Source organism: Pestalotiopsis fici, assembly GCF_000516985.1.
Source record: "Pestalotiopsis fici W106-1 unplaced genomic scaffold PFICI_Scf_2, whole genome shotgun sequence".
NCBI lineage: Eukaryota > Fungi > Ascomycota > Sordariomycetes > Amphisphaeriales > Sporocadaceae > Pestalotiopsis > Pestalotiopsis fici.
The window spans coordinates 3,832,429-3,858,735 of NW_006917092.1; the positions used below are offsets into that span (position 1 = coordinate 3,832,429).

General features: G+C 51.4%; 11 protein-coding genes across 11 annotated transcripts; 7 read left to right on the forward strand and 4 right to left on the reverse strand.

The window, feature by feature from the left end:
- Positions 1-67: 67 nt before the first annotated feature.
- On the forward strand, positions 68-787 carry PFICI_03349 (uncharacterized protein; the record flags this gene model as incomplete). Its single annotated transcript, XM_007831930.1, has 1 exon — positions 68-787. One exon carries the CDS (start codon positions 68-70, stop codon positions 785-787), a length of 720 nt encoding a protein of 239 aa, XP_007830121.1.
- A 423-nt stretch (positions 788-1,210) lies between these two features.
- PFICI_03350 (uncharacterized protein) lies at positions 1,211-2,966 on the forward strand (the record flags this gene model as incomplete). Its single annotated transcript, XM_007831931.1, has 4 exons — positions 1,211-1,328; positions 1,406-2,207; positions 2,559-2,889; positions 2,943-2,966. The coding sequence occupies 4 exons, from the start codon at positions 1,211-1,213 to the stop codon at positions 2,964-2,966; spliced, it is 1,275 nt and encodes a 424-aa protein (XP_007830122.1).
- A 544-nt stretch (positions 2,967-3,510) lies between these two features.
- On the forward strand, positions 3,511-4,508 carry PFICI_03351 (uncharacterized protein; the record flags this gene model as incomplete). Its single annotated transcript, XM_007831932.1, has 3 exons — positions 3,511-3,555; positions 3,619-3,711; positions 3,774-4,508. 3 exons carry the CDS (start codon positions 3,511-3,513, stop codon positions 4,506-4,508), a joined length of 873 nt encoding a protein of 290 aa, XP_007830123.1.
- A 4,554-nt stretch (positions 4,509-9,062) lies between these two features.
- On the forward strand, positions 9,063-11,246 carry PFICI_03352 (uncharacterized protein; the record flags this gene model as incomplete). The annotated part of the gene is made up of 1 exon (XM_007831933.1): positions 9,063-11,246. One exon carries the CDS (start codon positions 9,063-9,065, stop codon positions 11,244-11,246), a length of 2,184 nt encoding a protein of 727 aa, XP_007830124.1.
- A 1,339-nt stretch (positions 11,247-12,585) lies between these two features.
- PFICI_03353 (uncharacterized protein) lies at positions 12,586-13,068 on the forward strand (the record flags this gene model as incomplete). The annotated part of the gene is made up of 1 exon (XM_007831934.1): positions 12,586-13,068. The coding sequence occupies one exon, from the start codon at positions 12,586-12,588 to the stop codon at positions 13,066-13,068; it is 483 nt and encodes a 160-aa protein (XP_007830125.1).
- A 2,108-nt stretch (positions 13,069-15,176) lies between these two features.
- Positions 15,177-16,423, forward strand: PFICI_03354 (Succinate/fumarate mitochondrial transporter; the record flags this gene model as incomplete). The annotated part of the gene is made up of 4 exons (XM_007831935.1): positions 15,177-15,237; positions 15,315-15,362; positions 15,468-16,173; positions 16,267-16,423. The coding sequence occupies 4 exons, from the start codon at positions 15,177-15,179 to the stop codon at positions 16,421-16,423; spliced, it is 972 nt and encodes a 323-aa protein (XP_007830126.1).
- A 325-nt stretch (positions 16,424-16,748) lies between these two features.
- On the reverse strand, positions 16,749-17,842 carry PFICI_03355 (uncharacterized protein; the record flags this gene model as incomplete). The annotated part of the gene is made up of 2 exons (XM_007831936.1): positions 16,749-17,725; positions 17,824-17,842. 2 exons carry the CDS (start codon positions 17,840-17,842, stop codon positions 16,749-16,751), a joined length of 996 nt encoding a protein of 331 aa, XP_007830127.1.
- Positions 17,843-18,499: 657 nt separating this feature from the next.
- Positions 18,500-19,972, reverse strand: PFICI_03356 (uncharacterized protein; the record flags this gene model as incomplete). Its single annotated transcript, XM_007831937.1, has 1 exon — positions 18,500-19,972. One exon carries the CDS (start codon positions 19,970-19,972, stop codon positions 18,500-18,502), a length of 1,473 nt encoding a protein of 490 aa, XP_007830128.1.
- Positions 19,973-20,671: 699 nt separating this feature from the next.
- On the reverse strand, positions 20,672-21,910 carry PFICI_03357 (uncharacterized protein; the record flags this gene model as incomplete). Its single annotated transcript, XM_007831938.1, has 4 exons — positions 20,672-20,847; positions 20,914-21,463; positions 21,533-21,662; positions 21,723-21,910. 4 exons carry the CDS (start codon positions 21,908-21,910, stop codon positions 20,672-20,674), a joined length of 1,044 nt encoding a protein of 347 aa, XP_007830129.1.
- A 901-nt stretch (positions 21,911-22,811) lies between these two features.
- On the forward strand, positions 22,812-24,989 carry PFICI_03358 (uncharacterized protein; the record flags this gene model as incomplete). The annotated part of the gene is made up of 3 exons (XM_007831939.1): positions 22,812-23,155; positions 23,214-23,910; positions 24,087-24,989. The coding sequence occupies 3 exons, from the start codon at positions 22,812-22,814 to the stop codon at positions 24,987-24,989; spliced, it is 1,944 nt and encodes a 647-aa protein (XP_007830130.1).
- Positions 24,990-25,093: 104 nt separating this feature from the next.
- Positions 25,094-25,903, reverse strand: PFICI_03359 (uncharacterized protein; the record flags this gene model as incomplete). The annotated part of the gene is made up of 1 exon (XM_007831940.1): positions 25,094-25,903. One exon carries the CDS (start codon positions 25,901-25,903, stop codon positions 25,094-25,096), a length of 810 nt encoding a protein of 269 aa, XP_007830131.1.
- Positions 25,904-26,307: the final 404 nt, after the last annotated feature.

Here is a 26,307-nt window from a genome sequence, read left to right on the forward strand (position 1 = left end):
TACCAGTGACACGAACCTCCCCGTCTCACATCAACACGGAAAGAAGAGGAGGTCCCGTCTGTATGACATGTGGTCATTTGGCTGCATCATACTGGAGTTTCTCATCTGGCTCATCTATGGCCCTGACCAGCTCAATCGATTCAACAGTGATCTAGGTAGCACGGAACATACCCGATTCTATCTGATCAAGCCCGCCCCTGGCGGGGGAAGAATGGCTACAGTGCATGGTATTGTTGAAAGTTGGATGGATCAAATGGCCAAGGATACAATATGTCGTCCCAGAACAACTGCCCTCGGCAATTTGCTTGATCTAGTGAGAACACGACTCCTCGTGGTAAAGTTATCAGAGCGACTGGGGACATTAACGGGCCTACCTGAAGCTGGGAGCCCGCTGGGAAGAGCCGACAGCCACAGACCCATGCCTTCAGGCTCTGAACTACCCTCTGAAGTGGCTGTGTCTCCATCGCATCCCGGTATTCCTACGATTGTAGAACCCACACAGAAACTCGATAACGACTACTTCAAGTCAGCCTTGCACCCGGTAGTATCGTCTAATTTGGAGCGTGCCAGTGCTGATACAGTGATGAACTTCATGCTGATCAATTCAGGTGATGATGAAACGGATGCATACTGGTGCTTGCGCCAGCCTGATCAGCCCGCAGGCCCTGATGTTTGTGGTGTCCTCCAGAGAATCCGAAGTGTTCCTGCTCAAAGCATCCTCATCGAACGAGTGAATTTCTACTTTGTTATCCATCCAAAGCCTGGAATCGCTTCACAATACCAGTGATATGAAAGCTTCTAATACATGCTTTCAAGGTTGTACGTACATCACGCCACAATCTCACCCTAGGACATGAAGTTCATAGTACTAATGTTCTCGCTCAAGGGGAAGGATGCAAGTACTGATGCACAGGGAGTACGTATTTTCTGATCGTTGCCTACTGCCTCGGAAAGCATTCTTGCTCTCTAACTTGAATCGACCCAGATCGATGACCACTAAAGCTACATAGTCGACAATGAGTTTGCAAAAGCTGTGGTTTCTACGATAGAATCCAGCTCGTCCCCATTCCCCCAAGTCTCTGTGACTCCGAAGTTGTGCACGGAGTGCCAAAGTTTACGCGACCACATATTCAAGCGCACGCACGTCGAGTCATACAACTGGGACATACTCCAGAAAAATGCCGCGACGAAAAATTGTGATCTGTGCATCATGCTCCATAAGGCATGGGAGTCTGAACCTATCACCAAGGTGATCAGAGTCGAGAGATACGAATCATTTATTCAGATCAATGGACAAGAGCAGATGCTATCAATCTATGGAAGTCCTGGTAAGTGTCAAGAATCAGGCATACAGCATCTGAGCTCCCGAGTTCTACGTAGGTGTTATCGCGGCCTGACTATACAGCTTTGAAAAACGAGATCGACCAGAGTATCCAGATTGGCTATCCAAGTCTGAGTGCCCCAAATAGCGATGCATACTTTGAGATCCTCAGACAATGGCTCACCCACTGCGACAAAAACCATGGATGTGTGTGCCCGAAGCCGAAATCATCCGGGAGCTCGACTGCGCTGCATCCCTTGCCGACCCGAGTGATAGAGGTGGGAAAGACGGGAGATGAGAGAGCCCGTCTACATGAAACCAGTCCTAATGACAAGGGCGATTGGATTGCTCTATCCCATCAATGGGGAACTGGCAAAAGGTTTAGGACCATGACAGAAAATTTTGAGAGCCATATCAATGGTATAAGCTGTGCGTCACTTCCAGCAACGTTTCACGATGCTGTCAAGGTGACTAGAGCGCTAGGATGTCCGTACCTATGGATTGACTTGATATGCATTGTGCAAGAAGGAAGTCGTAGCGACTTTCACGTCGAGGCGAAGAACATGGAGCAAGTCTTTAGTGGTGCGTACTGCGTTCTGGCGTCAAGTCGTGATCCTGGGCATGATGCCGGATTCTTGCAAGCTCGAACCCCAAAAGCAACATTGTCGCTGCAGAAAACAGGACAAACAGCGCCATTATACATCACCGAACCGATTGGCGACTTTCATGGTAATGTTCTGGAAGGTTCCTTGAACCAAAGAGGTTGGGTTCTGCAAGAACACGCGTTGGCGCGACGGACGATATACTTCACACATCATCAAACGTATTTCGAGTGCGGAGATGGTGTTCGTTACGAAACAATGACAAGGTTGACAAGCTTGACAAGGTTTGTATCCAACGTTTCACAAATCGACTGAAAACTAATGACAATCTCTGCTAGCAACCTTGCAGAAGTCCTGGGAGATCCAGACTTCTCCTAAATCATTCGGGAAGCCAACCAAGGGGAGAAAATACTTCGCTATCAGGGTCTGTACAGTAGTTATTCTCTACTAGGTCTTTCAAATCCTACAGATAGACCCTTGGCTATCGGCAGCTTGCACAACCGAATCCAACAAGGTCTGCCTGCTGACGGTGGATACGGCGTTTTTTATGAGGGACGTAGGAGTGGCAATCGAGCTGGGCTTCTGAGAAGGAGCCTGCTTTGGCGCCGTCATAGGAACGTACCTACGATGTCAAGAATTGAATTCCCGCCGGGCCAGATCGTTCCTTCGTGGTCGCGGATGGCTCTTGGCGGTGGAATTGACTATATCGGACCACCTTTCGGGCGCGTGGTATGGAACAAGTTGAGATCGCCATGGTCTTCAGATCTGGAGGGCAGCGCCGATGATCTTCAGACAAAGGACTCAAGCAACGACAATTCCCTGGTTAGCGAAGCTCGCGATTATGGTGCAAGCATCGCCGGGCAGGGAAAGGGGGAGATCATTTTCGATATTCCCGGTGATGCCGCATCGTTGCACACCAAATGTGTGGTTCTTGGCGTCAGCCATGGCCGGTTTCCAGAACTGAAAGTAAGGGACAGGACGCATTATCTGTTAGTTGTAAGCGCAACAACGAGGTCAAGCCTAAGCTGTATTCCGATTTATGAACGCGTTGGAGCGGGGTTCTTGCCCGGAAAATGTATTGGGGGCGGGAACATCATGGTCACGATTCATTAGGATGCCTGGCGCAAAATCTTTGAGAAGAGTACTAGCCTATTCAACATAGTGTCTTGTATTCAATCAGGTGAAGTGGGTCATTAACGATTGATACGGCGGCTTCTTACCTTTTACTTTTCGAGATATCTCCATCTAAATGACATTATCGAATTAGCCACAATGGTGACAGTCTTCATCAGATCCAAGCGCCCAACTATGTCCCCAACTAAATATTGTAAAGTCGGAAGACTTTTGAACGACGCAATGCCACTATTTAGAATAGTCATGTTATACTTGGTGGTTAAGTGCCCGCCTATGCTCTGGGTCTAAGAAGCTGAAGCTGGCATGGGATCGCAACGCTAATGCAGGTAAAATCATACCACCTGTTGGCAAGCCTGTGATTTATTGTAAATCTAGATCACAACGTGGGGAAGTGGTGATGATTTTAATAGTAGTATCTTGTTTCTCTTCATACTCACTTACTCTATCACAAGCATGAGCGCCAATATGCAAGTCTGGGGCGCCGACCTCTTCCTCATGGTATGATTTATTCAGCTGCTACTATCGGGAGCTCCACCTGAATGTTGATGATTCTGCTCACAGGAGAATTGGGAGGAGGCATCGGCATTGACCGACGATGACCAACTGGATCGGATATTCTCATCTTTCATCCAGCTACCCTTTTCTCAGCGCCATGTGGGTGATACCAGAAAAGCATGACTTTGGAAAATATGCTGATTGTAGACGATGTCTGCTAGGTCTACACACAGCGCGCAAAAGATCAGGGCCTGACCAGACCCACAGACCTTTCTCCGGCAGACCAGGACCTAGTCAGCCGGCTTCGAACGCCGGAAGAACGGCAAATTGTTGACATGATCTGGTTGCGCACTTGCTACGATGTCGGCACCGATGCAGCTTTTGCGGCATTCATGCAAGCGAGACCGGACGAGACGGAGTTGTACATCTTCCAAGACCCCAGTCGCTACAACTATGGCGGCGGTGATGGCTGGCGGCGCATCTTTACCCGACTTCCGCAGATCCTGGATCCTTATAGGCGCTCGTCAAACGACTATGAGGCCAGGAAACAAAAGGCGCTCGAGAAGTGCATCGAGGCAGAGCGACAGGACATCCAGGAGGTAGAAGATCAGGGCGGCGACCCGGAGGAGGACGGTACCTACTGGCCGGAGCTGTATTCGGACTATCACTACAAAGCCAAGGTCGGTATGGTCCTCGTAGTAGATGAGGAGACAATGCGCGCTGCTGCTCAAGATCCCAAGTCAGCCAAGGTTCTAGCAGTCTGGTTTGACGAGATGGGCCGCGTGATCAGACATACGCGTATGACTGCCCAAGAGACTTGGAACGTGGAAGGGTTGGAAATGACCATGGGAGGAGCTCTCCAGGAACATGGCGAGTGGACACGTGCTGAACCCGGCGAGGATTACGACTGGGACGGTCCATCAGGGCCGCCGTTCGATCCAGAAGAGGAAGAGTAAGCTGGCGTTAAGGAGGGTGGCAATGGAGTTAACTTGTGCTTGCTGCTTCCCTCGTGCCTGGAACCTTTATTTCTTCGACGATCGAGCAGATTTATGCCTACGCTGGTGCGAGTCAAGCGCGTACCTCGGTTTGACTATTCCTAGAGAACGGGATCAAATATCCAGACTTTTTGACGAAGGATAACCGGGGAAAAATGAGCAATGCGGCCATGTTCAAGCCAGAACGTCCATCCTTAACATCGCCATCAAAACCATGCCCCGGGCGCATATTGGCCATGGCGATGAATTCATTTCGAACCGCTTAGAGACCATTACTTGGATCGGTGACGGCTAGCAGATTCATGATGGTATACATATATATATAAATCTCTTTTAGTATGTTTTGATGTTATGATTGCGTAGCCCCAAAACAAAGCTGTTTGTCCTTACTCGAATTGGTTCTCTCCCACATATACACACCTTTCTGATGGGTAATTCGCTGACGATGGAATTCAAGCTAGACTCGACCCAGCGAATAAGGACTTTTGCCGGCAAGATGTTCATGGTTCAAAAGATAGACATATCATGTGGAACCACCCAGACCAGCAGGTCCACTCCTTATCACTGGAATCAGCGCTTAACATCTATCGGAACTGAGGAAGACAACATGATTCTCAAAACATCAACACAAACTGGCATGAATGACCTCTTTTAGTCAGCGCCGTGAAAAATTGGGCTTGATTTCAAAATGACCAAAAATCTGGAGCAAAGAGTCACGACATTGCTTGCATTTAGTCACGTAATCTCGCAAAACTGTGTCTGCCCGAGCCAAAGTGTTCTAGAATACACATACCAGAAGCCTCATCTGGCTGCAGGCATCAAGAACAAGGCATGACACGTGTTTTTCAACACTTCGCATGGATCATTACACAACTAGCCTATTCTATTGATGTTGAATAATTTCGAGGCTCTTCGCCGAAAAAAGAAAATTGCCACAGCACATTATTAAGTCGGAGTTAAGGTAGAGGTGGATAGAATACATCCCTACAGTCGATTACACATCTCCGATGGCCTGTCGTCTTGCAATATTAGTAAAGAGCATCGCGATTGTACTTCCGAGCAGACCGTGCCGTATACTTGGCATTGAATATCGTAAGAAGTACAAAGACGACCCAGTCGTACACGTGTATTGGACACTGGAGGGAAGGGATATCCATCGTTAAGGAGTTTGCTGGCTGGTGCCCCAATTCTAGGCTGTAGAGTCTCTGGTACCGAAAAGTGCCGCGTGGCGACGCAGGAGAAACGATGCCGAGCAGAGAGTCGTGACCAATCGTTCCTGATTGCGTGATAGTTGAGGAATCATGCCAAACTATGTATGAGCAATGAAACGAAACGATCGACTGCGAAAGTACTGTCGATCCAGGACAGGAATCAAGGGATAGTTTAATCCATCCTACTTCTCAAAGTACCAGAGGATATCTTGTTTTCTTGTAACCCAGAACCTGCTCAGGCTTCCACATTTGGTGCCCGAAGGTACAGTCTCTCCGACCACGGAAATGTCACGATATGCTCCAGCCTGGTGTTGCAGGAGAGTCATGCCGGCTTTGCGGAGCCCGCAGCATATCCACAGTTGTGCTCCGTTCGTGCTCCGATAGTCCCGGATATTATATTTGGGAGAACGCCACCCACGTCTGCAAGATATGTCGTGATCATGGGGAAGATGGAAGAAGGAGATGTCTAATAGTGAACTCGGGTCTATTCCGCTGAGTTGGCAGTGGACAAGTGTCAAGCACGTACGTTTGGGGCTACACTCGGTGACAAGACTTCAGATTCCAAAGAGGCATTACAATCACGCCATCGCGCCATGAGTCTCGACCCCAGGGTCCAAGACCACAATAATAACTTGCTATATAAGGGCCGGCCGGCCGGCATGATTGGATGGTGTGCTTGACACTAGTGAGTGATGGTGGCTTTCTCCAGAATCGAGATTGGATAGGCCTCCTCTACTGCCCTTATACCCCATAGAAGTTTCCAACTACCGACATATTCTCCATAGAACGAACGTTGAAGCTGATGTGGATGTGGACGTGTTGGAAGCAAGGCAAACACTTCTCTAGAATGATGACTTGGCTCTTGGTGCGAATTAGAAGCCAACTTGACACGCTGATGATAGCCTTTTGTGAGTGGTATTTTTCTCAAGTGAACACATACTACGGCCAATACCAGCCAGGAGTACAGAACACAGAGTACACTGCTACTTTTGCCATCTACATTTCGCTTCATGACGGCAGCGGCAGTCGGAGACCGAGATGTTGGCCATGAGGCTCAAAAACCAGCCGGCCGAGTCCCAAATTGAGGACAAGCAAACGTGCTCCGAGTGTTTTGTCATACGTTACTCAATAGGAAGTTGGAACAAAAGGATGGTCAATCACGAGTGAAATTTGGTAAATCTCATCAGATCCGGGAGCGCTGAGTGGAGGCGCGGGCTCGTCAGGCAAGTCAGGGCCTGGGCTGCTGGCTCGGCGCTGGGGCCATTGGGGGCCCCTGCTGCAAGACGAAATCGTAGGCGCAATCACGCAATCGCCATGGGTTTAGCAGAGAAAATTGCAGTCGCTCGGTCTGCCGGTGCGGCTGAGAATGTTTAGCCGCGCGATACCCGCTTGAGCTGACGGCTATCGGTGGGGCCGCGCCATCTTGCAGTCTGCTGTCGTCTTTTTTGGTTATCCTTGACCAAATCCAGGTACGAAAATGCAAAGAAATGGCAGACGTACAGCTAGAGGAATACTCAATCAAAAATCAAGATGATGCAAAAATCATGATTAAAATATTAAAGTGGAATCATGAGTCGGGACCACTTCTGGACACGGGCAGAATATAGACTATGAGAATGCAAAGTGGGCGCCGTGTGTGCTGTCAAGCCTAAAGTATACCACAAGTAGTGCATTTATTCTACACTGCAGTACCTTACTGTAGAACAGCTTAAAGCCTTTAACGTCTGGTGGGCTGGTGGGTGTGCAGAAGCGGTGAAAGCACCAATTAAACAACAGTGGTGTTCCTCTTCAAGCCCCATACGTACTATGGTACAAATGGCACGGTAGGGACCGTAGCGGCGTAGCGAGGGTAGGGCTCACTGAAAATGGTCAATCTGGGGTACAGGATAGTCGACAAGGGCAACAGCACCCCCTTCTGGCCTTTTGTTACCCTTCAGGTCTGATTCTGTACCGGCAGACCGGTAGGCGCAAAGGCTGACCGACAACCGCCGCCAATGGCCATGGCCGAGGCCAGGGGTTTCCATTGGCTGTGACGAGCTCCAGCTGAGGGATAACGCAATCGGCGCCGTCTCTCGCGTTGGCAGGGGGTCTCCCGCCGCAGAGGGCCCATGGCATGACTGATGGGATGCCGCTTTCGCCATCAGACGACGAGTTTTGCTCAGCGTTCAATGGTGCAACAGAGAAAAGCGAAAAGACGAGAGAGACAATTCAACATTCCTTCAATCCACTCCCAAAGGAGAAGCTGATAGAAATATCATTCCTCTCCTGCTGCTCGAGTTACATTCTTCTGTTCAGTCAGCCGTGATTCAAGCCGAGAAAGAGAAAAAACTTGCACCATTATTACATATCATTATTAAGGTTGCTACATCTCTTGTTGAAGACGGTTATTGTTCCATCCTCCTTCTCTGGATCTCCTCTGCTCCAGTCTGCCGTCATTTCCAAGGTTATCACACCAAACTAGGCCGCCCGAAAGCCATCAATTTCCGCCCGCCTTTATTAGCCAACAAATCTGCACCTATTTCACCTACCTTACCTAACCTTCAAGGTTCTGTTCTTACGACTTGCAGAACAAGCACGTACAGTACCAACCAGCCAGCGCATCACCAAGGCAATCAACCCTGCTGGACCACTCGCTTGGCGGTTTTTTCTTGCTTCTCCTCAAGTGTCGGTCAGCCTGCAGGGTCGACTCATATCTCTTGCGACATTTGACCTCCAAATTGAGACAGACACCAACCAAACTGTCCCATCACTAGGTACCAACCGCCTAAAGACGACAAAGAAAAGAGGTCCTGGTCCTGGTCCTGTACCAAATTCGACAGACAAGACAGACACCCTGCAAGTTCTCAAACCTTTTGGCGCATCTACCGAGTTCTTTTGAGCACATTGCGCAACCGGCCCTGCGATATTGCGTCTTACAGTTGAGCGTTTCGGCGGTCAAAAGCATCTCTGGTTGAGTCTATCCTTCACTGATTCGACTTTGCCGATCCTTCCAAACCTTGGGGCCGCTTTTCGCTTTGTTGGCGTTCTTGTCCTGCGGTACTTAGGTTGCCCATACCCTTGCCTGCATATCACAAGTACCGCGGACCACGATCCTCCTGTCTAAACTCACATATCAATCAGCCAATCTATCGAGCACGCCATAGCAGCTTGTCTGACCTCAACTCCTTCCACGCAGCGCTCCCTGGCCAGTGCCATGACCGCAGCGCCTGTACAACACGCCTAGTGTCCTATCCTGTCCGCTGCTGCTGCAAACCAGGCTGTGGCTTGAGTCTATCATTTCGCCATTTCTTACCTCTGCTACGACATGGCATATCTCACCAACTCTCCGGGCCACCAGCCCCTAAACCAAGACGACAGTGCTGCATCAAGGCCCAGTGCGCCTCTTGCTGCCCTGAAGAATCACCGTCGCAACTCTTCACTCACGCTCACTCACCACAACCTTCCCTCGCCAAGCTCAACTGCCTCCTTTCCCCTCCACGATACAGACGACAGCAGCCCGCCCACGAGGGACAACTGCGATAGAAGGCGGCCTGATGAGGACGACTGCTCACGTCTGCCCAACATGTCACAGCAGCTTGTCGGTCAGGCTGTCACACCTTTCCTGAGGGAACACATTCCTGGGCTCTACGCACCCATTGGCAAGCCCAACTTCCCGGCCAACGTCGACTACTCAGCCAGCTCGGCCGATCCCAACAGCAAATTCTGCTACCGCCACCGACCTGACTCGAAATGTCGTCGCGCCGCCGATGAATCAAAGATGGGCGCCATCCAAAGTCAACTCGAGAGATTACCACAGGCCGATCAACAGGCCATCACCCATGTCTGGTCCCTCTTCTCTGCTGCTCCGGCAAAACACCGAGAGCTCATGCTGCAGGGTGTTATTACGCAGTGTTGCTTTCCCCAGCTGTCCATGGTGTCGCGCGAACTATCGGAATCACTCAAGATCGACTTCCTGTCCGCCCTCCCGACCGAGATTTCTCTCAAAGTTCTTCGTTTCCTCGACTGTGTCTCATTATGCAAGGCCTCCCAGGTCAGCCACCGTTGGCGGGGTCTGGCCGACGACGATCTGGTCTGGCAGCACCTCTGCATGCAACACATTGAACGCAAGTGCACTGCATGCGGCTGGGCACTACCAAGGCTGGAGACGAAGAGATTGAAGGACTGGAAGAAGCAACATCAGCTCGCCGTTGCGCGCATTCGGCAAACAGAAGTCGTTGAACTTCCAAACACAGATACCACTACTGACGCGAATCGCATGACTTTGACTACCAGGAAGCGCGGGAACTCCACTTTTGATAGCACCGAGGTCTCCGGCTCCAAGCGACAGTGTAGTGAACCTATTCGAAATTCGGTGGAGCGCCAATGTCGACCCTGGAAGGATGTGTACAGGGATCGTTTTAGGATCGGCGTCAACTGGAGGTTTGGCCGATGCTCTATCAAGACCTTCCGAGGCCAACACACCAATGGCATCACTTGTCTGCAGTTCGATGATAACATCCTCGCGACTGGATCATACGACTCCACTATCAAGTTGTGGCAGATGGATACCGGCGAAGTCATCAACACCTTGAGGGGTCATACCATGGGCATCAGAGCGCTCCAGTTCGACGACCGAGTCCTAGTGAGTGGTAGCTTGGACGGGACCGTGAAGATCTGGAACCGACGAACAGGTGTATGCATTAACACTCTTCGACACAACGGAGGTGTCATCACCGTTCACATGGATGGCGACTTACTGGCGTCTGGCTCTATGGACAAGACCATCAAGGTCTTCAACTTCAAGACTCAGCAGATTGTCTGCCTCCGTGGCCACACCGACTGGGTCAACCAGGTAAAGATTGATGTCGCAAGCCGCACTCTTTTGTCGGCTTCAGATGATTGTACGGTCCGCCTATGGTGTCTTGACACTCAGCGTTGCCTCAAGGTCTACGATGGCCATATTGGACAAGTTCAACAGGTGATGGCACTTCCCGATGACTATGAATTCGAGGAAGAGGGCGTCCGTGAAGCCGACAATGCGTCTGTGGCAAGTAACCGCAGCAGCTCGCCTGCCCTGAATTCTTCGGATGCCACTCTTACGCCACCACCCGATGAGGAAAGATCGGCATATGGTCAAGAGTTTGTCGACGACAGCGGTCGCGCACTTCCTCCACGATACATGCTCACGGCCTCATTGGATGCGACCTTGAGACTTTGGGACACGGCTTCCGGTCGCTGCTTGAGAACGTTCTTCGGCCACGTCGAAGGAATCTGGGGATTAGTTGGAGACTCGCTGCGATACGTGACTGGCGCCAACGATGCGACAGTCAAGGTGTGGGATCCTCGTACCGGAAAGTGTGAGCGTACCTTTACCGGACACGAAGGTCCTGTAACCTGTGTCGGACTTAGCGACTGCAGAATGGCAAGTGGTGGAGAGGATGGAGAAGTGCGACTTTACCGGTTCGATTGCGATCCCTCCGAGGCCGCCGCGTGCGGAACGCCGGCATAGGCCATCGGCATTTGATTTCCATCATGGCGCAAAGGTTTTTATTTTTTTCTGAGATTATAGCACGGCGCAAGAGATACCACTTCATTTAGACAGGCTGGTCATTCTTGCATTGGGAAGCGCTTCCCTTGGCACCGACTCGAGATTGAGTCCATGGCTGATGTATCATTTCTGTACGAGTATTCCCTATTGGAGGGAAACTCTTGGAGGCGTTCATGGGAGGGAAATATTCAAGGAGTTTGGGAACGGTCATTTGCCGCGAAATCTAGCATAGGTTGGTTGGCAAAACGGAAGAGAAAACAACCAAAAATTTCAATTGACTCATGACTCCTCATCCGACTTTGCTCGATTGTCGTTGATTTTACCTCGTACATGCCATTTGCAACTGCCAAACTGGTCAAAGGTTGAAAGACCGATGGCCGATCGCACGTGATTCGGGGCGTGTCCCCGGTGTTCTTGGGTGAGTTCTGTTGCATACATAGATGCCTTATCAACCGGAACTATTGCCCGTTTGGAGCGATTCCGGTTCCGCATGCGGCGATCGCCACGGGGAAGGTTGATAAGGACCGTGATCATGGAGAAGATTGGATATCTTTGACCTCTAATCCTATACAGTCAAATTAGAACATTTCCAGTTGGCGAATATAGCAACGTATTCTAACGCTTCAAGGATTATTGGTGACACGACGTCATTGGGGCAGACGTTGCCGCGAGCTGTATCGTGTTTTGATTATCCTGTGTTACTTTTCTGTTTGACTTATCGCTGATAAAGCAGTCGGCGGGGGAGAAAAGTATTGACATGTAAAAGACAGCATGAGGGACCTGATGTTAATTGCAATGATACCCACAAGAATGAATAGCATGGTCAAGGTCTTGCAGGTTATGGATTGCAAATTACAGTTCGGTAGCTTTGGTAATCAAGCGAAGGGCGCGCGCAGTCACCAAGTCCAGGCTGACCAGCTATCAAATATGGAGATACACTCCCCAAGTATCTGATCTAGAATAACGGAAAGATAAAACACGTCCTGGAAAAGAGTCATTGGTACATGAAAAAAGTATTGATAGGGAAAGTCACCGCGAAAGTTTCAAGAACTTGTATCTGATGCGCGAAGTAGTACCAATTGGTAATGCATAATGGAATGGATTCGTAGGCTCAATGAATAAACTTCCGGCATCGCTACATTAGTGCACCCAGGACGGAGTCACACCGCGTCCATAAGTTTTGGAGTGCGAATATAGACATCATCGATTGCAACGTTCCACGAAACAGAGTATATACCCCTTCATCCTTATCAAATTATTTTCAACGAGAGAGACAGCGCAGAAAACAATAAATAGCATCATGTCTGTCACCATCCGCCCCGTCACCAAGGAGGACGAGCCCAAGTGGCGCGAGCACTGGGCAGCATACAATGACTTTTACCAGCGCACCATCCCGGAAGAAGTGACGGCAACGACATTTGCCCGGTTCCTAGACGATTCGGTGCCCATGTACTGCGCAGTAGCCGTGTCCCCTCCTTCTTCTACGACTTCTACAGACGGCACGATGCCGCCGACGCTGGTGGGATTCGCCACGTGGTTCCCGCACATGTCGACGGCGAGCATTGCGCCCAAGGTCTATCTAAACGACCTGTTTGTGGACCCGGGGGTCCGGAGCGGCGGCGTCGGGGGCAGGCTGATTGACCATGTGGTGGACCACGCCCGCGGCGTGCTGGGTGCCGACTCCATCTACTGGCTCACCCAGCACTTTAATCATGCTGCCCAGCTGCTATACGTCAAGAAGGCGACCAAGAGTGACTTTGTGCACTATACCAAGAAGCTGTAAAGGGGTTGTGCTTTTGTCAATCATGGCCTGGCTATACATGTTGGAAGCCAGGCTCGGCGGATATGCCAATAGCTTGCTATACTTGGACTTCTTTGCCGGTCGGGATGGGCCTCTGCCAATAATTATATTCGGACAGAGGCTTCTGCGCACATGGTTTGGTGTTATACTTGTGTGCACTGGTTCAGCACTTGAGTCATATGAATCAAAGACCGACTAAGGAATATAATGTGAATCATATCGTTTCTATAATCATACCCGGGGACCTAGGTATGACCTCATATCACATGTAAAACTACGAAAGCCATGTACCAAGTACTGTAGTAGACGACTCGCTTGAAGCCAGCTGACTCAGAAACCCAAGACGTACTATTAGCGGAATTGAATAACACAAAAAAACAAGACAGCGTCTTGGGGATTATGAAGAAAAGGGGGGGTGTTCGTTCCGCCCCGGCAATCGTTTCATGAGCAATTCTCGATTAACCTGGGCAATTCATTTGAGGCTGGCCGAGTAATCAGAGCAAAGACCCGATAGTTTCCGGTCTCGTGGCCCGAAAAGACCCTTGGGCCTGGGCTGAAAATGCACGTGGCAGCTAGGTGGAGAGGAGGGGGAGCGGAGGGTTTTTGGGGGGGAAACAATGAATAAAAAGAGCTTGCCAAACCAGCCAAGGAACCCTTTTGGAGGGGCGGGCTTTCAGATTCGGCGCTAGTCCCCGCAAAATCACAAGCTCGGCTGCTGGTCGGTAATTTCTCTTTGTGCTGCTGATGGATCTCACTGATCTCTGGGGGAGGGACTGGAGGGCGAGGCAGAGATTGGAGAGAGGGCGGAAAGAAACCGGGGTTGGCTCTCATCCACTAAGAAAAGAGACCCACGACGTCACGCCTTCAAAAAGTGGTAGCACGGGCCCGGCTGTCACAGGCCGAGGATATAGACGGAATCCCAAAGTCCAAGCAAAAAAAAGCTCCACGAGAAATCAAAGAAAAAATCATGCTACCGACAAACGCGGCAGTCAGCAGGTATCAATTAACTAGCCCGAGCAAACAACTCAGACATTATGATCACGGCTTTCTACTCTCACTGGCAAGAGATTATGAGGGTGCAATGAAAGGTCAAAGTCAGTATTCCAAGACATGAGCCAAGCTCTTGGTTCCTCTCCCCCCATATGTATGAAGGAGCTCCGGTACGCCGAAGAAGCTGCGCGTGTGTCATCCCGGTAGTGCGGGCGCGCGGCCAAAGGTAGAATTGGCATGCACTTGACCTGGTAGAGAGCCCATAGCAAACTACTACCTGTACTATGGTACCTACAAAGGGGGAACCACAAGCTTGACCCACGCGAAGCCGCGGGTGTACTGTTCAAAGTCTACGCACTTGTTTTTTTTGTTACCCTACGTTCTTTTTGCTAAGGAAATCCGATCCCAATGCCTCACTCTTTTCCCTACCTACACTCACCCCCCTCCAATTGACTCACCAGACATTCGTCTTCTTTACCGCCGGCCCGGGCCTGGGCTGTGGTTGTGTCGTACCCTCCCCATCCTCATCCCTACCCTGCTGGAACTTATATACTCGGAATCTCTAGTCATGTTGTCCAGCAAAAGTAGTTTATAGTTTTGGGTTTCCGTCTAAAATATAACATATTCCTTCCCAGTCCTGTCCACTACTCTTTTTTTTCTTTTCCTCTTCTTGCCGGGCTAGTGTACTCGACTCTTTCATACCTGCTGCTCCCAAACCACACAACCCATATCCCTCGGCTCTTTCCTATCGTGGTCTGCTGGTTGTTGAACCGGAAAGGGCATTGCCATCGTTTTGGACTCGTAGAAACGACACTCGTGTTTTTCTCAGCTTTTTCGGTTTTTCTCAAAAAAAACTATACCCATATCAAACATTAGACCGGCTGGTTTCCTCTCCCGATTTATATCGTTTTTATTTGTTTTTCGGCTATACGTTCGAACCGAGACCCGTACGCGCAAACGATCGCGGCATCTTGAGCTCCGCATAGCGCCCATATATATACATATACATACTGCCGATTCTATTTCTGGACATATTACAGCATCATATAGAAAAGCATAGGGTGCCAACCCGTTTCCAACGTTACGCCAAGACACCCACAATGGCGACCAAGGTGAATGAGAATGGCAAAAAGCCTACCTCGGCGGCGACCAACTTGGTCGGTAAGCATGACACCAGTCCAGTTCCTATCCGAGCAAAGAAGAACCGCGATCACTGACATGTATTATTCACTTGGCAGCTGGCGGAGGAGCAGGCATGATGGAAGCGCTTGTATGCCATCCTCTCGGTATGTATATTCCCTGAATGTTGGCACAGTTTCCCAACACTTGTATACCGCGCCGTTGGAAGAAATTCATGGACTAATATCAATCTTATTTCCCAACGTTTACAGACACGATAAAAGTCCGTATGCAGCTTTCCCGCCGCGCACGGCAACCAGGCGCACCGAAACGAGGCTTCATCAAGACCGGCGCCGAGATCGTGAAGCGCGAGACACCGCTAGGTCTCTACAAGGGGTTAGGCGCGGTGCTCACGGGAATCGTGCCCAAGATGGCGATCCGGTTCACATCGTTTGAGGCGTACAAGCAAATGCTAGCAGACAACAACGGCATCGTCTCGGGCAAGGCGACCTTTCTGGCGGGTCTGGCGGCGGGTGTCACCGAGGCCGTGGCCGTCGTCACCCCCATGGAGGTCATCAAGATTCGGCTGCAGGCGCAACACCACAGCATGGCCGACCCGCTCGACATACCAAAGTATCGCAACGCCGCGCATGCCCTCTACACGGTGGTCAAGGAGGAAGGCGCCGGCGCCCTGTACCGCGGTGTTTCTCTGACCGCCCTGCGTCAGGGCAGTAACCAGGCCGTCAACTTTACCGCTTACACATACTTCAAGGAGGCCCTAAGGCGCTACCAGCCCCAGTACGATGGCGGAAACCTGCCTGGCTGGCAAACAACCGTCATCGGTCTTGTCAGTGGTGCCATGGGTCCTCTGAGCAATGCCCCCATTGATACCATCAAGACGAGACTGCAAAAAATGCCAGCAGAACCCGGTGTCAGCGCCATGCAAAGAATCACCAAGATTGCCGGAGAAATGTTCAAGTAAGTTTTGACCACCTGAATGCGAAACGTTGGAGAAATCGATTGGAAAATATGCGGCTCAATAGCAGGGATGCTGACAACCTTTTCCCATAGGCAAGAAGGCTTCCACGCATTCTACAAAGGCATTACACCCAGAATCATGCGTGTCGCCCCTGGCCAGGCCGTGACATTTACCGTATATGAATACCTCAAGGACAAGTTGGAGCGAAGCGGGCCCAGCAAGTTCTTCGGCGGCAAATACGAGGAGTAGGAATCCCGGACCCCTATTGAGCCTGTGGGCATTCTGTAAAATTTCCATTATTGACGATACCAAAAGGGTGACGGCGCAAAAGGCATTGGCCTGAGTTGGCTTAGGGGTTGGGGGTTGGGAGCTGGAGGTTTTTGGGGAATCGTTTGAAAGCATCAGCACTGCGCTCGGATATCTATCATGCAGCATCTCGGTCATTGCCTGCCCCAGGCAGATCTTTTATTGATTATTGGTTTTATTTGTCTGTATCGTGCAGCGGATTTTTTCTTCTTCTTTTTTTTCGTGGCCCATTGCTTGTGAATGTCTAATAATTTGTACCTTTGGGCGATCATCGGCCAGGTCTCTTGGGGCGTCTAAAGGCGGTCCTGACTTCGGCCTGTGGGTGCAAGTCGTCCAAGACGGACTTTTCTGTGATCTCGCTCGGCTCTTCGACCTCGAATTTCTTCTCCACCTTTAGACCGCACTCGTTCTCGGCCGCCGTGATGACAGCACGTTTCATAAGTGGGTACATCATTCGGAACTTGATACTCTTGCCTGCTGCAGCTGGGCACGTGTAGAAGAAGAGGACGGGACTCTGCTCCTCACCGGCGTGTGTGTGCGTAAACCTCCAAAAGGTGAAACGAGGTTCCTTGTCATCGATGCTGCTGGCGAGTTCATCCACCGACGAGGGGGTCGAGCTGTTGGGCAGCAGCTCGACGATCTCACTGGCTGGGTTGATCTTGAGGGTGACAATGCCCGATCCCTCACCGCGGGCCATCTCACTCAGGGCGGCGACCGCGTTTGCATCGACGGGCATGTTCATGGTCTTGCTCAGATGGATCTCGCGCACGCCGGTACCGCGGCCCTCCTCGGCCTCAGCCCGCTTGACCTCGCCTAGGGTGCGCTCCTCCTCAGTCAGCGGCGCGGCGAGCTCCGTGTGCTTGTCGTGCCGCTTGAAGCCCTCGGGGGTCAGCTCTTCGGCCATCGTGGCAAAAATGGTCTCGGCAAAGTGCTCGCTGCCCAGCTCGCGCACCAGCGTCAGACGCGTCGACGCAAACAGCATCTTTTGCCGCACCTTGGCAACGTCGGGCACGTAGCTGACGGCGATCAGACCCGGCGGGCTCGGGGACCGGCGCAGCAGGGCATAGAGGGCTTCATCGGGCTTCAGGTGCGGCGAGAGCGTCGAGAGGTTGGCCGAGAAATCGGTGCCCTTGGAGGGCAGGGTCGTGACGGGCACGAGCTGCTCGCCCTGAATCGTTACGAGCAGACCGAAAATCGAGGTGTCGGAAAGCAGGTTGTTGAACTGGCTGATAAGCTCTTGCGAAGCTATTATGATACATTTGACAGATTAGCAATCAATCAAGGCACACGTGAGACACAAAGAGAACAGGAAGGTTGGGTGAAGCAAATGAACAAGGTATTACCTGCAATTCCGGACTGCATCTTGGCGGTGTTCTGACCGCTTCGCTTTGGGTAGTTGTCCTCTCGACTTTTCAGGAGTGCCGAGTACGAAGCTTGCAGCTTTATATAGTATTCAATTGTCGTATTTCCTTGGACAGCTCAATAGGCAGTAATTTGGCTGCCTTGCTTATGGTCTGGGAATGATGTGATGTCTGAGTTCTGTGTTTGTAAGGGGAAAGCTGTAACCTAGGAGATGATGCCATGCTTATTAGCATCAATACAGGGAGACAACATGGGTCGTAGCGCTTGACCCCGCCATCCTTCATGGGCCACGGTGAGCGACTGCCCCTCCTTTCTACTGCTAACCAACCCCACATGCACACCAATCCTCTCTTATTACACCGCTGAGACCAGTACACGTGTATTTGTATTTTACAGTATGCAGCTATAACAGCCATAGAATTCATCATGCATGTTCCTGCTTACTCGTGTTGAAGATGGAGTGAAGCCCCTCTGTTTTGAATTGAATCATAACTACCTACATACACATCAATGTTGACTTGAATATTAGACCACTCATGACAAGCACAAAATAAACTCCACATTGTTACTTTTCAATACGCTATATACACTATGAAACTTTTCTTTGGTCGGGTACCTGAAAGTTTAAACTCAAAAAGCTATTTGACCAAGGCAAGCTTATACACAAGTCCAGCTCTCTGCCAAGTCAATGTCGCCCGTCCCAGAATACTCCAGTTGAAGGGGGAATCTGCAAAGGTTGCGAGTGAGGCCATTGCCCGCGGCCGGGAGTGTATCCGGCGCCGTGCCGTTTTCGACCCACGCCACCAGTACGTCAAAAGGGTCAGACGGGGTCGCGCCGTAGCCTCCGCCGCAGTGTTCCACGCCGGGTGCCATGAAGAGCCGGTAAAACTCGTCAACCTTGTCCGGCCCGCCCAGCGTGTCCTGGACGTCGATGCGGTACTGCACGGTGCCGTTGCCGCCGATCAGGGAGTCGGCAAAGCCATGCCAGGAGAGGAGCTTGCCGCCGGCCTCTTGGAAAGGCGTCAGGTCGGGATCGCTAGTGCCGATGCGGTAATGCCACTCCTCCACAGACAGGTTGAAGATTTGAGGAAACGTTTCGTAGGTAATCGTTGACAGGTCAAAATCGGGTTGATGCAGGACAAAGGCTCTGACCCAGGCCGAGATGAGGTTGACTGGCGTTGTTCCGGCGATCGTAGCCAACGAGCTGCCCAAAGGTAGGCCCGAGAACAGCTTGTTTCCCTCCGTGCCCACGGGTCCATGTGCGATGCTGTTAAAGATCTTGGCCTGCCGCTCCGTGATCGTGGTAGAGTTGCCGCTGCAGTTGACAGCCTGGCCGACCAAAGAGTTGGCATCAAAGCCACAAGTATTGGGATTCACAATGAGTCCATCTTCAGCACCATCATCAATGTCACAGAGCTCAATTGCCGCATTCGTCAGGGCTGTAAAGATGCACTGCGGGACGAATTCGCCCTCGACATTCTGCACCACATACGGCCACAGCTCGGCGGGCTGGAAGCGGTCATAGTTGATAGCCGGAGAGGCGGCATAGACACCTTGGTAGTCGGTTGGGTACCGCTGAACCTCCATATGTCCTTGACGTCCACCAGTCGAGCAGCCGTTCCAGTACGAGTAGTCTGGCGCCTTGCCATAGAACTGCTCGACGAGTGCCTTGCCTACAACCGTCATCTCGTGGACAGAGAGGTAGGCAAAGTTATTGACCAGCTGCGTGTTGTTTGCCCAGTCTGACCCATCCGCCGAATTTGGTAGGCCAGCATTGGTCGTACCGGCCGCATACCCGCTGGCAACGGGCGCAATGAGAGCGCTGGAGCTGCCGCCAGCTACGACACCGCCACCGCCAGTCCCCTGGTACCGACCATTCCAAGAGACTGGCAGCCACGTCAGGATGAGTACATTGTCCGACGAGTTGCCATGCGTCAGGTAGACTTCGACGGCGCAGTATCCGGAAGCCGCTGTCGCGTTGACCGAGGTGGCGTTGATGGAGGTCGTGACGGCGCCCTCGACCTCTGGTGCGACCAGGGACTCACAGTCGATGAGGGGTGCAGAGTATGTCCTTTGCACTCCCTTCACCACAGTTGCAGCGGAGAGGACGAGGGGGATGATTGACTTCATTGTAGCGACTCTGCCTCTTCATCTTCCAAGATCCACATGATTGTGAATAGAGGCAACTCGATAGATATACTTGTTCATTTTACACGGAGCTTGTAAACAAGGCACGATACAAAAAGCAAGCCGACGAGATTTGCCGCAAAGAAATTACCACGGCAAAGACGCGCGCACCCATGGTCACACGTGTGACGCTCTCGATGACCATGCTTGTCATGTAGTATTTGGGGAAAGATCGTCAAGAGGAGAAGGGTACAGGGTTCCCCAGACCTTCCCCGTATCAATTATACATAGTAGGACCAGACCGTCGAGAACAGCGCCTGTGGTTTCTCCGCGCGGGGAGAAAAGCCCCTTGTAGCGGTGGGTACACAAACATCCATGGGCTAGTCCGAGTCGGGCATGTGCATTGTGGTCATATCGGACCAAACCCGCCGCGAGCTTGAACAAGTAGTATCAGCGACAAATACAGACCGGGATTCCGGTGTGCTTGATGCCTGCAAAGCAGTGTATTTGCCTCGGTAGAAGCCGGCGAATATTTACGGCAAATCATATATACATATGGCGCCAGATCTTTTACGCGTAAAAGAAACAAGAAAAGAGAGCTCGTGGCAATGATAGAATGAAAGGCAGATGTGTAAGTCGCAAGGGAACCGACTACTGGGGCGACGTATACGTATGTGTATGATACGATACATCCCTGCCAACCTAGAAGATTGCCAAGGCGTTTGGCGGCGATCCAACCAAGCCAGGCACGTTCAAAGGGACTGACGTGAGCAGAAAGGAATAGCGATTAACCTTTTTACAATGCTCAGAGAGCGCCTTCAGGTCCCACAGCTCACCAATACTCATGCCGAACATGGACAAGAGCCACGGGTGCAGAACTAAGAATAGGTAGGTTAGAAAAGGACGTCGTTGAGCCACCCGAGCCCATTCTGGAGCAGACATACCAAGATCGCTCATGTCAGCAGGAGTGCCGTCTTCCTTCAGCGGGAGCAAGGCCTCGAACGCGATCGAGTCACCTGCGACAGCTGCAAAGTGTCTGTTCCACAGCCATTTGACGGTCTCGAGAGATCCGTGAACCCCCGAAAGTTGAAAGTTGCCGAGCTTTGCCAAGTCGGCGGGTTGTGGATTTCCCCAGATCTCGGTCAAGCCCGTACGGACGATCAGGACGTCGCCGTGTCGAAACTCGACGCCCTGGTCCTTTGCCACGTGCTCCATTTCTGCAACGGTGATGCGATGCCCATCCAGCGGGTGAAAAGTGGCTTCGGCTCCCGTCTTGCCTTCGGCAGCGGCCCTGGCTTCATACCATGCCTTGAAATCAATCAGAACACCACGGGCGACGACGCCTCCACGCCCATGCCAGTGATCCAGCGTTGGCATCGCGTTGGTGCTTGTGGTTTCCGCCGACAAACCTTCGTGGGTAACCTTGATGCCATTGTAGGCAAGCTTGGAATCTTGATGCTGCCAATGGACTAGGCTGTCCCATTGACTACTAGACTGGGAGCATTACATCATCAGCTCGGGCTCCAGTAAGGAAAATGCATGGGGACGTGGCATCAGACTCACTTGCGTGTTGAAGTGCAACTCATCGTCCCAGCCGGCCGACTTGGAGATGCCCCCCTCTTCCAGGGTCATCAACTTGTGCGTCGTTGGTATACGGCCGGGCGTGGGTATCTTGGAACTGTGTTGCGGCCAACTTTATGGGCTGTCAGCCAAACAATGATGGATGCAATTTGGTGTTTGGATCAAGACGGACTTGAGAGATATTGAAATCCCATCCCTAGCTTCCTTACACGCCGCTGCAACAACCGTGGGTGTGAGTAGATTGAGTGTTCCCAGCAAGTCCTTTCGTCCGTCTTGATCAAAAATACCCCATGCACAGCCCTGAGGCATTCCCTCCACATGTGGCAGGTTATCAAAGTCTGGAATATCACTTGAAGTCATCGTAACCAGTATCAAACTAATGAAACGTCAGTACTTTTTAGGAGTTGAATGCGCCGCTAGTAGGAAGTCCCCGTCTAAATAGGTGCAGCAAGGCCAAGTGATGGACGTTTCTTTTGGGACTGGCAGCCTGTCCTAAGATGTGATTTGATAGAAAATACTAGCCCTCTGTATTGGCTCTGCACCATCTGCTCCCGCTTCAAGTGTGGCACGGCAACTATACCATCTTGAGCTCCCGGACAAAGCAACCAATGGCAGTCTCCGCTCTGGTCTCTACTTTCTCCCTTGGCGGTGCTACTGCTGCATGACATCAACTTTCCAGGTCTAGGGTGAGTACATAATGTATAACTCGTTCGGATCTTCGCATTGCCGACACACACAACATCGGGCCCTAAGAGTTGTTTCGCTCGATAGTACAGAAACGCGCGGGATGCGCGCGCGAGCGCCTTGGCGGGTCCCAAGACTCAACCCGAAGACGAACACGGCCCAGTAGTGGCGCGTATTCGTGAACGAACAAGACGTTCGAGCTACCGGGTGAAGATCATGTACGTACTATATCTCAAGCCTCTATTGTAACCCACGCTGTACGCGAACTTTCCTGACTGGAGCATAGTGCCTATCCACGGTCGCATGTCTACTCCATGGCCTTGTCCTGAATGTTTATAGAATTGCGAACCCCGATTATATTGCCCGAGACCCCGCGATGCTGTTGGATAGGGGAGGTCTGTTCTTTAGGGGGTACTTTTGAATGCTCTTCTTTAGTCGTATCTAGGTGTATTGAAACATGTACAATGTATCCCCTCCTTCGGTCATATAAAGTAATGCTTCCTGTCTTTTACCAGTAAATTCTCGTCAATTGCCCAAGTGCCACATATAAACAATTTCGTGAGTTGTTGTTGCAGTCATGGCGACAACAAATGAAGCAGATGCGCAGTTTGCGCAACAAAAGTACGCAGAAGAGACAGCAAAGCGTACAAGAGCAGATGGAATGGCACAGTACCAACAACTGCAGAACAGTAGCGAGGACCGCCTCCGGAAACTGGCCGACGACCCTTGGGCGGACCATGATGCTCTTGACAAGCTGCCTCGGGTCATCAAGTCTGAAGACCGAGTCAAGTTCCTCATTGTCGGAGCGGGCATGGGCGGTATCGTCAACGCTGTGAAACTGATAAAGGCTGGCTTGCCAGCAGATCAGATTCGCATCGTTGAAAGTGCTGGAGGTATTGGAGGCACATGGTACTGGAATCGGTAAGTCAGCTCACTTGAAGGGTAATTCTCAGAGGTTAAGAGTTAATGTTTGTGTCAGATATCCTGGATTACACTGCGACATTGAATCTTATGTATACCTGCCATTGCTCGAGGATACTGGGTATATGCCTCGGCAAAAGTATGTCTCTGGCGCAGAAATTCGGTCATATCTTGTGAGCCTCGCCAAGAAATATGGCCTCGATGACAAGATCATGTATCGCGCTGAAGTGAACGGACTGCAATGGTCTGATGACCAACGGGCCTGGAGGGTCGACATGACAGTTGGCCACGGGCAGGGTGGTCAAGAAAAGAGCCACTTGTGGGCGAATGCAGAATTCATCTTTTTTGCTACTGGTCTATTCCCCATGCCTCAAGTTCCCAAATTTCCAGGTCTGAGCGGCTTCCAAGGGTCCATGTTCCATACAGCTCGCTGGGACTACGAGACCACTGGCGGTTCGAGTGAGGAACCGTTCCCGGCATTGGAGAAGCTCAAAGGCAAAAGAGTCGGCATTATTGGAACAGGTGCCACGGCGATCCAGGTAGTGCCGCAAGTTGCAAAATATGCAGCTGATTTGTATGTCTTCCAGCGGACGCCATCTCAGGTCAACACAAGAGATCAGAGGGACACAGACCCCGAGGAATGGAGAAGCAAGATTGCAGCAAAAAAGGGCTGGCAAGCATACAGAATGGACAATTTTGCCACACATTTGGCCAAGGGCGCGCCAGACGACCATGAAAACTTGGTGGGAGACGCGGTATGCAATTTCCCATCTTCTGTCCTCTATTTTCTGAGTTTTGTCAAAAGCATATATTTCCCTATATGTTGCTATTGTGCAGCAGCCTTTTGGCAAAAATGCCCCCAAAAAAGCTGCTTACATTTCTGGATCTCCCGGGGGAATAAAAAAGACTACTTGCTAACAAATGTTTGAAGTGGACCAATTTGAAGACGTACTGCACCATGATTGGTGGCGACCACTTTGAAACCATCACACCAGACAAAGTCCCTGAGCACATCGGCCGCCTCCTCGCCATTGACGCAGAGCAAACCGCCAATGTCCGGGCAAGGGTTGCCCGTGTGGTCAAGGACCAAGATACGGCCAAAAAGTTGACCCCATGGTATCCTACGTGGTGTAAAAGACCAACCTTTAGCGACTTATACCTCGAAACGTTCAACCAGGAAAATGTTCATCTCATTGACACGGACGGCAAGGGTGTCGAGAGTGTCACTGCTGGCGGCGTTCTAGCAAATGGCCAGGAGTACTCTGTGGATGTGCTTATTCTGAGCACCGGGTACCGTTCTCCAGCAGCAGGCGCTGGAGACCCATCAGCTCGCGCCGGGATCACAATCGTGGGACGAAATGGTCGCAGCTTCACCGAGAAGTGGGCATCTGTTGGTGCGTCAACTTTGCACGGATATGCCTCCAATGGTTTCCCGAATTTCTTTTGGTTTGGCCCGCATCAGACGGGAGGGACAGCCAACTTTGCCCACAATATCGACCTCATGACCACGCATATAGCGTATATTGTAGGCCAGGCACATGAGCGTGTGCGAGGTACCGACCAGGATCGAGTGGTCGTCGAGGTGTCACAAGAGGCGGAGGAAGCCTGGAGCATGCGTATGGCTCAAAGCGCTGCTGCTTTTGCGGGAAATGGCGTATGTGGGCCTAGTTATCTGAACGGTGAAGGCGAGGCCCTCAGAGTGCAGGATCCAGTGAGTATGCTTAAAAAGGCCCGAGGGAGCATTTGGCCTACTGGCATTGTTGGGTTTGCTCATGAGTTGGAAGCCTGGAGGGCCGAAGGAAAGCTACAAGGCATTGATGTCAGTGTCTTGTGAGAGTATCGTAGTTCTCTGGTCGGATATCCCGCCAGTCCTGGGAATGATAAACGGTAGTTTAATGCCATTGTCGAAAGAAATACAAATGGCCTGTCGTGGCCTCTTCACTTTCGTCGAAAGTGTTTGACATCTTCGCCCTGGGCTGAGCTGACCATTAACTCCTGGAATCGACGCTCCTGTGTCTCTGGCCGCTTCGCAGTCATGATCCAGTGGAAGACTTGGCGCCTGTAACCCGGGGTTCGTTGTGCGAGATAGAAATTTGCGGGTCCCGCAATCCTTAGCCGCTCAATGAAATCGTCGCGAAGGACGACATCGCGCTCGTGGCTCATCTGGGCCGTGTTTTCCTCGAGGCGCCTCGCAAAAGCGATCCGGCCAGGCTCGCGAACGCGTCCGGCAGCCTCCAGCAAGGCCATCTTGTCGACGTTGACGCGACTCCAATGGCTGTACTTGGTCCTGGGGGTGAATCGCTGCGCCATGCGGTCATCATCCACCTTGCGTTTCATTCCATCGATCCAGCCCCAGCACAAAGCCTCGTCAACGGCATCTGACCACGTCAAGACTGCTCGGCCCGTGTGTTTCTTATAGTAGCCCACAAAGAGCTCCGGCTTTGAGTTGTGGTTGTAAGCTAGCCAGTGGCCAAGGGCTTGCGGAGAATCGAAGTAAATGGGCTGCGACCAGCTCGATCCGTCGATTATGGGCTTGGGTATCTTTGACGGTCGACCACTTCGTTTACCGATTGCTGTCGATTCGGATGAAATGGCTCGTCGGACCTGGGCAGCTGAAAAGCCGGTTCGCTGCTGGATCTCTTCCTTGGATTTCCCGCCCTCGAGGTACAGGATGCGGACATGCCTGCGGTCTTCTTCCGTCAGGTGCTTGGTATGTATGCCAGGCTGGCGACCCCTTGATCGAGTCATGGTTGGCGTCGCGGAGGAGGGTAGTGAGCTCATCAAGATAATTGGTATCGATTCAACAGCTGCGTGCAGAGTGTCTGGTGGTTGTTTGTCTGTGCTAAGTCGCGTAGTAGTGCTGTTCAGCAGGGGTGCTAAAACCTTTCATGTTGGTCAAATTGCCCTGCCACTCGCATTTACAAGTCGGTTGGTACGGGAATGCACTAAAAGTCAGGTGAGCAAGTGCCAAGTTGGTACCCCGCCAAATGCGGCTCGGGCTTTGTCCGGGGGCAGAAACATTGGAAACCTTCCAAGATCCATGGGTCCTTCTAGAGTCTCTTGATCTTCACCTAGCAGTTACCTACCTTGGTAATGACGACGACGACGACTAGTAGCGAACCCATATCAGAGAAAGCCCTGATGTATTGTCG